At 35.6% G+C, this 13,769-nt stretch overlaps 2 protein-coding genes across 3 annotated transcripts; one reads left to right on the top strand and one right to left on the bottom strand.

Moving 5' to 3' along the window:
• The first annotated feature begins 319 nt into the window (after window positions 1-319).
• On the top strand, window positions 320-6,178 carry LOC108341195 (probable 1-acylglycerol-3-phosphate O-acyltransferase). 2 transcript variants are annotated; one of them, XM_017578861.2, is made up of 10 exons: window positions 320-476; window positions 721-884; window positions 1,041-1,277; window positions 1,594-1,640; window positions 1,780-1,898; window positions 2,003-2,163; window positions 3,153-3,262; window positions 3,340-3,439; window positions 5,471-5,594; window positions 5,926-6,178. In XM_017578861.2, the coding sequence occupies exons 2-10, from the start codon at window positions 748-750 to the stop codon at window positions 6,049-6,051; spliced, it is 1,161 nt and encodes a 386-aa protein (XP_017434350.1). In that variant the 5' UTR covers window positions 320-476; window positions 721-747; the 3' UTR covers window positions 6,052-6,178. The 2 variants fall into 2 exon arrangements, with proteins under 2 accessions (XP_017434350.1, XP_017434349.1); XM_017578860.2 differs by having other exon boundaries at window positions 320-492.
• A 1,900-nt stretch (window positions 6,179-8,078) lies between these two features.
• On the bottom strand, window positions 8,079-11,812 carry LOC108340962 (probable LRR receptor-like serine/threonine-protein kinase At4g36180). The gene has a single exon (XM_017578550.2). It carries the CDS (start codon window positions 11,557-11,559, stop codon window positions 8,167-8,169), a length of 3,393 nt encoding a protein of 1,130 aa, XP_017434039.1. The 5' UTR covers window positions 11,560-11,812; the 3' UTR covers window positions 8,079-8,166.
• Between the last annotated feature and the right edge of the window lie 1,957 nt (window positions 11,813-13,769).

The following is a 13,769-nucleotide window of genomic DNA, read 5'->3' as shown; positions in this document are numbered from 1 at the left end:
ACGAAAAATAAAATAAAACCACAAAACAATAAAACATAAGTAAGACTTCGAACAAATTAAATAGATTTTGATAATACTAAGAAAACCGATTATATCAAAATATGTGTATGGAATCGATTTTCATGTTTACCAGAATCAATTCTATGATTTTTCATAATCGGTTCCAAAAGTGATTTGTTTTTATTCATCATCCACCAAATCAGTTATAATATTTTAGAACTAATTTCCCTCTTTTACGTTGTACGCTGATTAAAAGGGGGATAATATTGTAAAATTTTCTTTCCTTCTAATAAGCTATGTTTACTCGCAAATCAGTCTTTCAGAGTCTCTTTTTAACAGTAAATCAACACAGCCTTGACATTGAATAAAATCTTGACCTTGTGGGAAGATTTTTTGTTCTTTGAATCGAAGTCAAAAGGATAGCGTGTTTGTGTTTACAGCATGCACCATGATCATGGATGCGCGTCACTGCTCGCGTAAGCAGTTCCTGCGGTATCTTGTTTCCATATTTTGCTACCTCATAAATAGTTTTATTCCATTGCCTTCTCAATTCGCATTCAAAGTCTTTTTTTTCAATGATAACGATCATTTCAACCGATTGATTACAATTCCATCGATTGATTCCGCGTCTAAATCACTTTCTTGTTGTTTTTTCCTGTTTTGGTATTGCGTACTCCGCAATCTACCACCGTTCATAACTTCATCTTCTAATTAATTTAGAAGGAATAGCACCGGAGATTCTTAATAATGTCGGAAACGATTAGAGAAAACGACGTCGGATCAACGTTGAAAACGTCGAGAAGCTCCAGGTTCTGGCCTCGTTGGATTCCCACTTCCGTCGATGATATCATCGCTGCCGAGAAGCGCCTTCTCTCCGTCGTCAAGTAACTAATTCTAAACCCTAAATTTCAAATGTATTCGCCCCAAAAATTTTCGGGGATTTTTTATGTTAAAATTGAAAATCCTTTATTTATACAATGGGGTTTTTATGTGCGTTTGACTATTAATTTACGGTGGTAATTGGTTGTTTGGGTTGGCAGAACCGGTTATGTTCAAGAGCACGTTAACATAGGTTCTGGTCCTCCTGGCTCCAAAGTGAGATGGTTCCGTTCAGCTAGTAGCGAGCCGCGGTTTATTCACAGCGTCACATTTGACAGTAAACCTGATGCTCCTACGCTTGTGATGATTCATGGTTATGCTGCTTCCCAGGGGTTCTTTTTTCGCAATTTTGATGTGCTTGCCTATCGATTTAGAGTCATTGCTGTTGATCAACTTGGGTGAGTGAGTTATGCTCTTCTTCTTCCTAATGTGGCCGCATTTTATTGCTGTCTCAAACTGCTTTTCTGGTCTTGTGCTCCATTTTGTTCTGGGAAAGGATAAGTGGATTGGATATATCATAAAAAGATGGGTGCTCATTTATCTATCTTATTTGAGCCCTTTAATAAGTCGTTGCTGTTGAACCTTCGAGATGGGTTCCTTTTGTTTACTATGGTAATTGACGGGAGAAGCAGTGTCAAACTTTGGCGTTCTAATTTGCCATGTGCATATGATCGTGCCTTTTTCTCATTCCCAATTTTGAAACTTATTTTGCAGCTGGGGTGCATCAAGCAGACCTGATTTTACTTGCAAAAGCACTGAAGGTTAGTTAAGAGTCATGTTAAGAATACAATGATATAGCTGGTTTGAAATTTTAACGGTGAAGTTTTACAATGTTGCTCAACTTGGAAGTCGCTACTGTGGCAGCTTCTTAGAAATCATAATTGGTTGTTGATCGTGCAGAAACTGAGGCATGGTTCATTGATTCTTTTGAGGAATGGAGAAAAGCCAAAAATTTGAGCAATTTTATACTACTTGGACATTCTTTTGGTGGTTATGTTGCTGCTAAATATGCGCTCAAGGTGAATCTCTTCCTACATTGCACGGCATTAAAATACTAAGTAGTGTGACGTTTTATTTTATTTTGTTGATTGTTCTGATGCACGTTGTAATCATTTTAATATAGCACCCTGAGCATGTACAACACTTGATTCTGGTTGGATCTGCTGGATTTTCATCAGAATCAGATGCAAAATCTGAGCGGATTACAAGGTTTCGAGCAACATGGAAGGGAGCAGTTTTGAACCATCTATGGGAATCTAATTTTACACCTCAAAAACTTGTCAGGTAAAACTACTCGGTCTCTGTTATCTTATCTGTAAGTGCTTTGGGTGAAACAAGCTTTGGTGACAAGGGGTTGATTCTGCTTGAACGGAGAAATTTGTATTTTCTGTATGCCACATCTAACATTCAATCTATAAATCAAGCAATATGGTTTATCTTTAATTCACTAGTTTTGTTTGAGACTTGGTATGTTTATGTCAATTGGTACAATAAATGACAAATATACAGAATAGGAATAGAATGAAGTTGGTTAAAATGATCGTTCCCGATATACAATTTGTTCGTTTTTTAAATGGAATAACTTTCCGAGCAATTCAATTGTCTGGTACATGGAATAAATGCAGGATTGAAAATCCAATTGTATAAACACACTTACTAGAGCGGAGGATCAACACTTGTACTATATAGTGTTTGAATTCATTTTTTTTTTCATAATTTTAATAGAGAATCATTTTCCAAAAACTAGAGAATATATTATTTTGTAGGAAAATGATTGAGTATATACACATGTCCTGGATAAAATACTTCATTCATTTTTCATGACATTTTTCATTCATTTACACAATTCCATTCAAACAACATTGCTATATATAATCATTATTCTTTAATTTTTTTACATGAATATTTAAAATTAATTTAGACACAAAAGTTTGGTTAAAAATAAAATGAGATTTTATAAAAGGTAAACTATAATAAAGGGTGACAATTTAGTCATAGTTTAAAAAATGAGAATATTTTTGGAAAAGAAATTGAATCTCGTTCCATGAGTTATTATGGAATCACCAACCCAACCTCTTTGCAGAGGAATGGCGAAACACAGTTCTGTGGAATGAGTCATGTCAACAAACATGAGAACGCATATTCCATACAATAAAGCATTGCAATAGAATCATCATTTGTCAATACCAACATACCATTAGTTTTTGCCAAGTTGAACATTTGATTTTATTAAGTTGTCTTTGTTTAATATTCTTCTTATATATATTTGGCAGAGGTTTAGGTCCTTGGGGTCCCAACATAGTCCGCAAGTATACAAGTGCTAGGTTTGGTACACATTCTACTGGGGAAATACTAACAGAAGAGGAATCAACATTGCTGACAGGTATTGCAAGATAATTCATTGAAATATGGTATAGATGTAAGAGCGCATTCTAATTTTAGTCTTTCTGTGCATTAAAGATTATGTTTACCACACACTGGCGGCCAAAGCTAGTGGGGAGCTGTGCTTAAAATATATTTTTTCATTTGGAGCATTTGCTAGGATGCCCCTTCTTCTCAGGTTTGGTGATTATTATCTTTCCTATTGCTAAATTACAATTTGTCTTCAATTGATTCGTTCTTACTTTGTTATCGTATAAAAATGTATTCAGATTTCTGATGTAGTCTTCCGTTAACTGAAGTTCAACAATCACATGTCATAATTAGAATAATTTTTTATTTATAATACAAAATCAGCATATACATTACAATGATTTCTGAAACAAATTTTTAGTTGAAAAACACTGCGTGAGTCATCTTAAAGTCAGTATCGTCCAAGGATGGGTGGACTCTTGACAGACATTTGAAAAAGTGTACTTAACTCTTTGGATAATGACACTTTGACAATATTTTTTTGACAACATTTTAACATCATCTACGTGTCATTCTGTGATTGATTCATGTTGGTGTTTATAATTATTATTATTGATTGTGGAATAATTTTGGACCAATCACAGAATGACACGCAGATGATGTTAAAATATTGTTAAAATGATGTTATCAAAGTATCATTATCCTAACTCTTTTATGCAAATAGACACCTTCAATTTGAGTTCTGATCTAATTAATCCTTGAAATTTACTCTCTTTGCAAACAAATTTCTTAAATTTTGATTTTTTCCCCAATTAATCCTTTAGTTATATTTGTTTCTGTGCATAAACATCAATTTTAGTTTCATCTCAATTCTTTTTTGAAACTAAGTGACTTATATTAAAAGGACAGGCAAAAAGCCAAGCACAAGGTGTAACTAAGAGCCTGTAAAACAGAAATACAACCAAATTAGGAGATGCAAAAAACAATTCTGCCACTCGGTACAGCAGTAATTATCTTAAGTGTGTACAATATATATTCCACCAGCTAATCAATCAAGAAAAATTAATACATATATTCTACTGGATATAGGTGCCCTACGTTTAATGTTATGCATCCCATATATTGGTGTGATTTCAAGTGCTTCCTTGAACTCTTGTGTGTTACATTCCAAAATCTTAGCAGACGTTAGAACCACCACTGCAGTTCAAATATGAATGTATTAAATATATCACCAACTACCTTCCAGATATCACGAGCAATTTAAATAAATATTAACTAATATTAAGGTTATGCAGAATCTCAATTACAACTTTCACTCCTATTCAACTGTCATATCCACCATAAGAAGTTTGTGAATAAACTACTTAAAGATACTCAGCTGTGTACTTAAAGATACGCATCTATATACTTAAAGATACTCATCTCAATTAATTCCGTAAAAACTTACCCTTTAGTAAGTAGTCTCTTGTACTAATTATTAAAGAGATAAACTACTAACAAAGAAGAAATCTAACAATTGATTTATTTAAAACCTCTGTCATTTATTATTGATAATTTATAAATCATTTCCCAACATTAAAATATAATAAAATTAAAAATTAAAAATCCAATTGGACTTTTTTATTGTTTCTATTTTTTCTAAATTTATACTTGTTTACTTTTATTCATAAAAAATGGATTGTAACAAAAAAGAAAAAGATAACGATTAATGAATGATTATTCCACATAAAATAATTTAACTCTAATTTGATATAGGGAACTATTTGCGAAGAAGATTAATTGTATAGATGGATTAGAATGAAAAAAAATTTCTAGGTGTCTATTTACTAAAACATTACAAAGAAATTTGTTCATAGAGAGATCATGAGGCAAACTTCAACTTTCTCGCTTCGCAGATTTAGATGAATATAGTAAATTTTAATGTCAATGCCATATGTGGGCTTTAGTGGAATTCTCGTTAAGGCTTTACCTGGATATTCGTTTACTTGAGCCTCCACCTTTCTTGACTTCGTGTGCTATGTTTTATATATTGGTATTTTTTCCTGCATCCACTTTTTTTTTTTTCTAATCCAGAAGATTTATTTTTGCTTTTTCCTCCATCACAGTATTTTTTTGGTTCACCTCTCACGTTCCTGAATGTAAAATATATATTCTGGAATGAATGGAAGGTGGATCAATAAATTAGTGGAGTGGAATAAGTTAAAGCCTGTGTTTATCCTCCATCGCTTTGGTCTTGCAGTGCCTCCGAGTGGAAGGTGTCCACCACTTTCATATATGGTTTCGAAGACTGGATGAATTATCAGGGTGCCCAAGAAGCTCGTAAGCATATGAAGGTTCCATGCGAAATCATCAGGGTTCCTCGGGTATATCTTTTTTCACGTTTCTCCTGATGCAGAGTTATTTTTAATGAGATTAAATATGGTTTTAATCCTTTCAAATTATGAAATGTTCACTTGTAATCCTTCAAAAAAGATCATATTATTTTATGAAAATATGTCATGCATGATAACAAAGCGACTAAAATAAGAGACGAATTCCCGTCAAGAATAATCTGATGCATTTTATAAATGAGATTATGACGACATGATTTTTTTTTAGAGATTAAAAAGAATGCCACCCTATATGCAAAAGGAATAAAAATATATTTAACTTTTTTTTATTATTCTAACCAAAAATAATAATTACTTGTTGCAGGCCGGGCACTTTGTGTTCATTGACAACCCAACTGCCTTCCATTCAGCTGTTTTTTATGCTTGTCGAAGATTTTTTATTCCTGATTCAGACAACGAATCTCTTCCTAAAGGGTTAACCTTTGCATAGTGTAGGTCTTAGTGCCAATCCCTCCTATATGTGCATGTATAGTTTCACTGAACTAGAATTTACAGAGACCAATTTATAATTACAACTTCAACAAAAGAAAAAAAAAAGAAACTATTTGTAGAAGAAATTTCTTTACTGATATTTGTTCCATTCAAAGCTTCTTTACCCATTCGATAGATATATTCTGTGAAGGCAAATTTAGGAATTATTGTAATATGAGCAAATATTTTTCATGAGAGAAAATAAAATATCTTCTGATTTATTGGTTGACCCTCACACTCAGTATTGAGTCGTTGCTGACTCTGGTTTATAGGTTACAACTTTTTACCCTTTTTCGGTTTTTCTCCAACTCTGGTTGTAGTGAAAAGGTGTCCCAATCAAGAAAGGATTGGAACTGCAGCACTGCTTTCAGGTGCGAAAACAACTATACAAGTTTAAGCAGCGACTGAGGCAGTTGTTTAACCAGTACTGGATGGATGTATTTTAAACTCCTACTGAGATGATAATTGAGTTCATTTAAATTAAAAAGAAAATGTCATAAACAATGGCTGTCACATGCTTTCCCTGTACTATTCACTCGCATCTCTGCCGTGGACTGTCATAGAAGGGAAAAGTGAAAAGGACCCATCGTTTACTGCACTAAATACGCCGAGTGACTGAGTCTGGCAGGTGCAGAAGTGCATGAGCTTTTAAATTCCGGGTTTTGCGTTGTGGGCCATCCTTCTTTCTTACATGTTGAAATGAATTTAACATCAACGCATGTTTTTGTTTTCCTTTCGACCATGCACTACAATGCAAGGCAAACCTACATCGTATTTATTTTATCACACAAACAAACAACGTAACATCTTACCGTCTTTTCCAATTCAACTGTCTGTGCCTCGGAATTGGATTCCTTTAACTGGGCCCCTCAACATACATGACATTTTTCGTGCCAATATATAATGGCTTCACAAAATTAGTGAGGTTGCGACAACGCACTCGGAGGGTCCACCTTCTGCGAAGAATACCTCGCAATCGAATTAGTATTTAGTCTATTTTTCACCAATATATAAAACCATGGTGACGTTAAAAATGTTACCATGGACCCCACTTAGCAGTTCTTGTCATCATTTCTATCTGGATTTGTCCTCTGCAGATATATACTTCAGAACAAAAAATAAAACTATAACCTCTTTCCCCAGCTCACTACTCAAAATAACAAAGCACACGTACATATTTAATAATGAACGATATAATTATGTTTAAAAAGTATTAGTACATGTTACAATAACAAAATACACGAAAAAATCACGCCATTTGTAACAAAAATATTAATATAATCATATTGAAACAGTTTAGATCACTTAAGTCCGTATAGCTCAAATGATTCTGTGAACCGAAGGATAATAATTCTATTCAACTTGTGATATGGTTGGAAGGCAATGAAATCAACCATGCGAGAGAAGCTCGAAAACACAAATTGTTAGTGATGCCGCTCCACTAAAATGTTATCCCAAACATTTTTGGGAGCACAACGTGTATGTGCTGTTCTGACTCCTAACTCGTTACTCCATTTGATTTATTACAAAACATTCAAAACTAAAATAAAATCTTTGCACTTAAGTTTTTCTTTATGAAATCTTTTCGTTCCCCAACCTTTTCGTTATAAAGTTAAAAGTTAATAAAAATAAATGTAGAATGAAAGGAAAAATCTGAAACCCGACATATTCAAACGTCTTATTCCCCTTTTTCAATGCGTCTGTCTGATCCATTTGAAGCTCCATGTCATTATAACGGTAACTTTCCTGGATGTTCCTGACTCGACACGTGGGCACATGGCTTTGTGCGACGGCCATCATGGAGCTACTTCTTTTGGCGGGAATCATTTGGTCCATCTCTCGCACAAGCAATTTCGTGGTAAGCGTAATTTGACCACATGAAAACGGCGCCGTTCGTCAAAGCCACACGAATTCTTCTTTTGGCGCAGCCAACAGCAGTAATAATAACAGGACCGAGAAAAGATGATTAAAGAACTCAACCATATGGACGGACCCCCTCCAAAATTTGGATAATTTAATTCAATTCAGAAAAGTAACGATACAATTTCATCAACAATAAAATAAAATAAAAAAATCAAGCAGGAGAAGGTAGTGTTGTGGGATCGGCCGATGACGGGATTTCCGGTCCGACCCGGCAACCTTGTAGCATGAAAGCAACGTCCGACATTGACGGTCGATCAAGAGGATCCGTTGCTGTGCAGAGGAGACCCACTTTCACACCCAACAAAAACTCTTCCCATTCCGATGACTCTGGGTCTAGCTCAAGCAACCCTGGCTCCAACAACTCCGATATTTGGCCCCTTTGTAACTGCTTCTTCACCCACTTCACTATGTCCTCATCCTCCGTGAACATCACCGGTTTCTTCCCCGTTAGTATCTCCAACAACACTATCCCAAAGCTATAAACATCACTCTCCTTTGTCGCCACCCCACTCGATACAGCTTCTGCTGAAACATACCCCAATGTCCCTACTGGAGTCGACGACGACGATGCTTCTGCCGCTGCTGCCACTGTCAACCGCTCCAATCCAAATTCAGACAAATGGGCTTCAAAATCCGCATCAAAAAGAACATTTTGAGGCTTCACATCACCATGAACTATTGGTACCGAGTGCAAGAAAGCTAGCCCTCGAGCAATTCCCAGTGCAATGAGGTGACGCATTGGCCAATTCAGCACATGGCCATCTTGCTGAGACGCCTCTTGAAGCAGTGTGCCAAGGTTTCCATTGGGCATGTAGTCATACACAAGAAGTCTCACATCTGGTGGACCCGCATAGTAACCACGAAGAACTGTCAAGTTTCGATGCTTCACTTTGCCCAGTGATTCTGCTTCCTTGCGGAAGTTAGCCTCGTCTAAGAACCCATCAACGAAGCGACGAATGGAGAGAACCATTCCATCTTGGAAGGAGGCTTTGAACACGAGGCCATATCTTCCCCTGCTTAACACGTTCTCTTCATCGAAGTTTCTCGTTGCTTCCAATGTCTCCGCGTACGTGATCTTGTTGTTAAACATCACTAGCTTTGGTCCTCCGTTTTCACCGCTCCCTCTACTACCTGCACTTGTTGAGGGGCTCCGTTTCTTCTCACCCGTCACCCCTTCTCGAAGCTTCTTCCGCCACCTCAAGAGGCTGTAAACATACCCACAACAACACAACGCCAAAAGGCACAAGCCAGCCACTCCCACGCCTATCAACATTATTAGCCTTCTCTTCTTTCTCCTTCTCACCTTTGCACATTCCCTCTGCAAGGGCTTCCCGCACAAACCTTGGTTCATTGCAAACACGGAAGGGTTATTGAATCTGGCACCAAGCACGTATGGAATCTCACCCTCAAGATTATTACTAGACACGTTTAAATACTCCAAACCAGAAATGCTTGACAGTTCAACGGGAATTTCCCCATTCAAAAGATTTGAAGAAAGGTTCAACACGGTCAAATTAGACAGTTTTGACAAGGAACCGGGAATGCGACCCGTGAAGTGATTACCATCCAACAAGAGTGAACTCAAGGCAGAACACTCTGATATCTCATCTGGGATATCACCTTTCAACCTATTGTGCCTCAAATTAAGCTCCTTTAAATGAGATAGCCGAGAGATGTCACCAGGAATGTTACCCTGTAGAAAATTTGACTGCAGCTGTAATACTTCAAGTTGCGAACAACCACCAATCTCTGGCGGTATCTCACCAGAAACACTATTGTGAGACAGAGAGAGAATAGTTAAAGAACTGAGGAACCCGTAAGTCATTGGAATGTCACCAACATATTCATTAGAGCTGAGATTAAGATATCGCAGACTAACTATGCTGCTGAACCCCTCAGGAACTTTACCACTCAAACGGTTCTCTTGAAGTGCCACAACTTGCAGACTAGGTAACCCAAAAACCTCAAGGGGCAACTCACCCGAGAGGTTCTGCTTGCTCAAGTCCAGAACCGTTAGTCTCATTAAATTCCCCAACGAAGCAGGAACCCTTCCTGAAAACCCACATCGACTCAAATTAAGAACTTGCAAACCCGTCATGTCCCCAATATTTGACCAAAGTTGACCCGAAAACTCGTTATTACTGAGATTCAATTCAGTCACGTTCCCCAGTTTCATGATCTCCTTAGGCACCACACCCGTCAACCTATTGTCACTCAAATTAAGCGTCTCTAGTGCAGAAAGTGTTCCAAAACTAGAAGGAATCGAACCGGTAAAAAGGTTACAGGCAAGAGAAAACTCCTTTAGGTTTCTCATATCCCCGAGAAATTCAGGAATTAACCCAGAGAAACGGTTCCCCTCAAGATCAAAAACCTTTAACAACCTACAATTCACAATGCTAGGCGGAATACCACCGGATAACAAATTATTTGCGACTCTAAGCTCTTCCAAAGCTAAAAAGTTACCAATATCAACAGGGAGAGAACCAGTAAAGAAATTTCCCGAGAGCTGAAGCACCTTCAACGATTTTGTAGTCCGGGTCAACCAAGAGGGAAATCTTGTGGGAGCAATGTGATTTTCTTGAACATCCAAAATTTTTAAAATACTATTGCATTCTTCACTTTGAGGTGCAGAAAACCCCGTAAAGGAATTGAAACCAAGATTCAAGCTTTGTAGGTGACTGTTGCAGAAAAAGGACTTGGGAACCAAACCGGAAAGTTGGTTCCCTGAAAGTGAAAGTACCTGAAGTTTTGGTATGGTTACTAAAGTAAGAGGAAGAAGTCCGGTCAGAACATTGTCCTCTGCACTAAGGTGAACTAGAGAGGAACAGTTGGCAATGGCAGACGGAAAAGTTCCATGAATATGGTTAGAGTCTAACCAAAGAAATTGCAGATTTTGCAACTTTCCCAGTGAACCAGGAATTCCTCCACTCAACCTGTTGTAAGAGAGATTCATGAGTTGAAGCTGAGATTTTGATGAGAAATTAGCCGGAATATCGCCGGAGAAGGCATTATCAGATAGGTCTAAAAAACGTAGGGAGATGGAAAGCTGGTCCGGGATTTCTCCGGTGAATAGATTGTGCGCAAGGTTAAGAATTTGTAGGTTGGTGAGGTTGAGAAGCTGTCGAGGAAGGTGACCGGAGAGGCGGTTGTTGTGGAGGTAAACTGCGCGTAGGAAGAGGCATTGAGAGAGGGAGGGAGGGATGGAGGAGTTGAGATTGTTGGAGTGGAGGCTGAGTTTACGGAGTTGGAGGAGATTGGAGAGGGAGGGAGAGAGTTCACCGGCGAGCTGGAGACGGGGAAGACGGAGGTAGTGAACTCGGTTGTTGAGACAGACAATGCCGCGCCAGTCACAGGGTGCAGAGGGTGTGGAAGAGTCCCAACCGTCGAGGGAACCCAGAGGGTCATGGAGGTTGCGCTTGAATGCTGTTAAGGCTTGAATCTCCGAAGCAGTGGTGTTCTGCGCAGTGGTTATGGTTATGGTTATGGTTAAGACGGCGAAGAAAGCGACGAGTCTGAGGGTGAAAAATGTGACCGTTGTTGCCATTTGGAGGTGTGTGTTGTTGGAGAAGGTGTTGATGTTATTATTGGAATTGTGGTGGTGGTGATGGTGGTGATTGTGAGAGGTTAAAGTGAGTTTTTAGGTTCAGGGGCTGACAGCATTTGTTTGTTTGGTAGTGCTGTGTTGTGTTTCTGTGTACTTTGGAGTTTGGAAAATAGAGAGAGGAGCGTTTGTTAGCTAGCCATGTTTCCCGCAAATGACAAGGCTTTAAGTTATGTTATGGATGGCTTTGGTCGCCATTGCTATTTTATTCCTTAAATGGTTTGATTTGAAGGGTTTTTTGGAACCATGGTGTGTGGTGTGGTCCACGCTCACTCCTACTCTTACCTTACCCTGTTACTGTTTGTTAGCTGTTTTCTGCACCTCACCTCGGACTCAATGCTTTCACTTATTCATATCACACATTCTAAATGATATATATCATAATCTTATTTTATTCAAAATATTTACTTTCAATGTTTTGTTTTGAAAATAAAACAACTTAATACATTCATAATGTATTGCCGTTAATTTTTAATTGGAAAAGATGTAAACTTTTTAAAAATTTACGGGAAATGTTATCCAACGTTACTTTATATGAGTATTTATAATTTATGATATCGATGTAAGTTATAGTACTTCTTTTACTAATTAGTCAATAATTTCTTTTATAGACATACTAGTTAAAAAGTTAAAGAATCTGATTTCGATAATTTGAAATAGATATCACATAACTACTATTTTTAACTTAAAAACCTGTATGAATTATTGTATTTGTTTTCTATAGATGTAATCCACAGAATATTTTAAAGCTAGCTAGTAATGATTAATATAGGTTGAAGGAACGTCACTTCTACTGTCTTAATATTATTTTAACCACTAGGTAATATAGTTATTTAAAAACTAATTACTAGAGCTACAATAGAGACATTTTTTCTAAAATGATTTTTTTTAATGTAATAAATTAAATCTTAAAAGTCATGAGTTTTGATAAATGATAATGTATAGGTTAAGTATATTTATTCCATTTTTGGATATATGAAAACAAAAATTAAAGTGCTTTTTAAGTATATACTGTTTTTAAACTATTTAGTTTGTTTTAAGTAATTGGATAATAAAAATTGTTAAAAGTACATTAATGATTATCACTTGTCTTTAATTAAAAATATTTTCATTGATAAAAAAACTATAATAAGACCGGATATTTGATAACGTGATAAATGCATTCAAACTAAATAAAATACATCAATTTATTCAGATTTGTGTATTAATTTAAAACTTGAAACTGGTTAATTATTTATTCAGATTTGTGCATTAATTTAAAACTTTGAAACTGGTTAATTATAGGCATGAGTAGTTGTGATGTGAATAACATTTAATATTATGAATGGTGATGGAGAGTACCAAAATAGAAATGGTATCGTGAAGATATGAATTAACATTCAATATCATGAATGAAAGAATGACATAGTAGGAGGTACAGGATTTTATTAGCTTCTATGCAACACGGTTTCGTGTGAAGGATTATATACTATGTTTCTTTTTTTTTATAAATAAATTATGAAACAAATTTTTAGATAATTTTGTTATTAATACGAATAATCAAATTGTTGTTGACTAATATTTTGAAAACTTGAGGTTTTCCTCCTAATTGTATTTTTCATCAACAAGATGTAAAACATAAACTTGATCTAAAGAGCTGAGTTTAGTAAAATGAAAACTATAGGATTTACAAAATAATTTTGTATTTTACTTATATTTTCTTATCATTTGGAATAATCATCACTTAAGTTTACTTTATTTAATAGTAAATGTAAATTAAAATTACAATTTTATACTATGATTTAAGGTTTGTTCTCATGTAATATAAACTTCAACTGTCTATCTCCTTTGTTTTTAATTTCGAACATACTACTAGTTTTTATTTCTGCTATTGTTATTCTGAAATAAAAGCATTTAAATTTAGCTAATATTGTTACTATTTAAATTTTGATTAAGATATAAATAATGTGTATTGATTAAGATAAATAATTTTCATAATATCTTATTGTTTTTAAAAGTTTAACTTGTCAATGTATAATAAATTTATTAGTAAATTTTACTTTTCTTGCCACGGTTTATTTTTTTTATATCTGATGAATACTTATGAAAGAAGTATTGTCTATTATTGAAATATAAAAATGCAGAAACAAAAATTATTTATTAAAAAATATTTA

This window comes from Vigna angularis, chromosome 4 (assembly GCF_016808095.1).
Source record: "Vigna angularis cultivar LongXiaoDou No.4 chromosome 4, ASM1680809v1, whole genome shotgun sequence".
Taxonomy (NCBI): domain Eukaryota; kingdom Viridiplantae; phylum Streptophyta; class Magnoliopsida; order Fabales; family Fabaceae; genus Vigna; species Vigna angularis.
Note: the sequence above shows the minus strand (reverse complement) of the source record. Positions and strands in the feature narration are given on the sequence as shown.

Excerpts from the sequence above, each read along its gene's own strand:
- LOC108340962 (XM_017578550.2), bottom strand. The coding sequence starts at position 11,559 with ATGGCAACAACGGTCACATTTTTCACCCTCAGACTCGTCGCTTTCTTC.
- LOC108341195 (XM_017578861.2), top strand. The coding sequence starts at position 748 with ATGTCGGAAACGATTAGAGAAAACGACGTCGGATCAACGTTGAAAACG. Across the intron at positions 1,278-1,593 it reads ATTGCTGTTGATCAACTTGG|CTGGGGTGCATCAAGCAGAC; the intron begins GTGAGTGAGTTA and ends CTTATTTTGCAG. Across the intron at positions 3,440-5,470 it reads AGGATGCCCCTTCTTCTCAG|TGCCTCCGAGTGGAAGGTGT; the intron begins GTTTGGTGATTA and ends TTGGTCTTGCAG.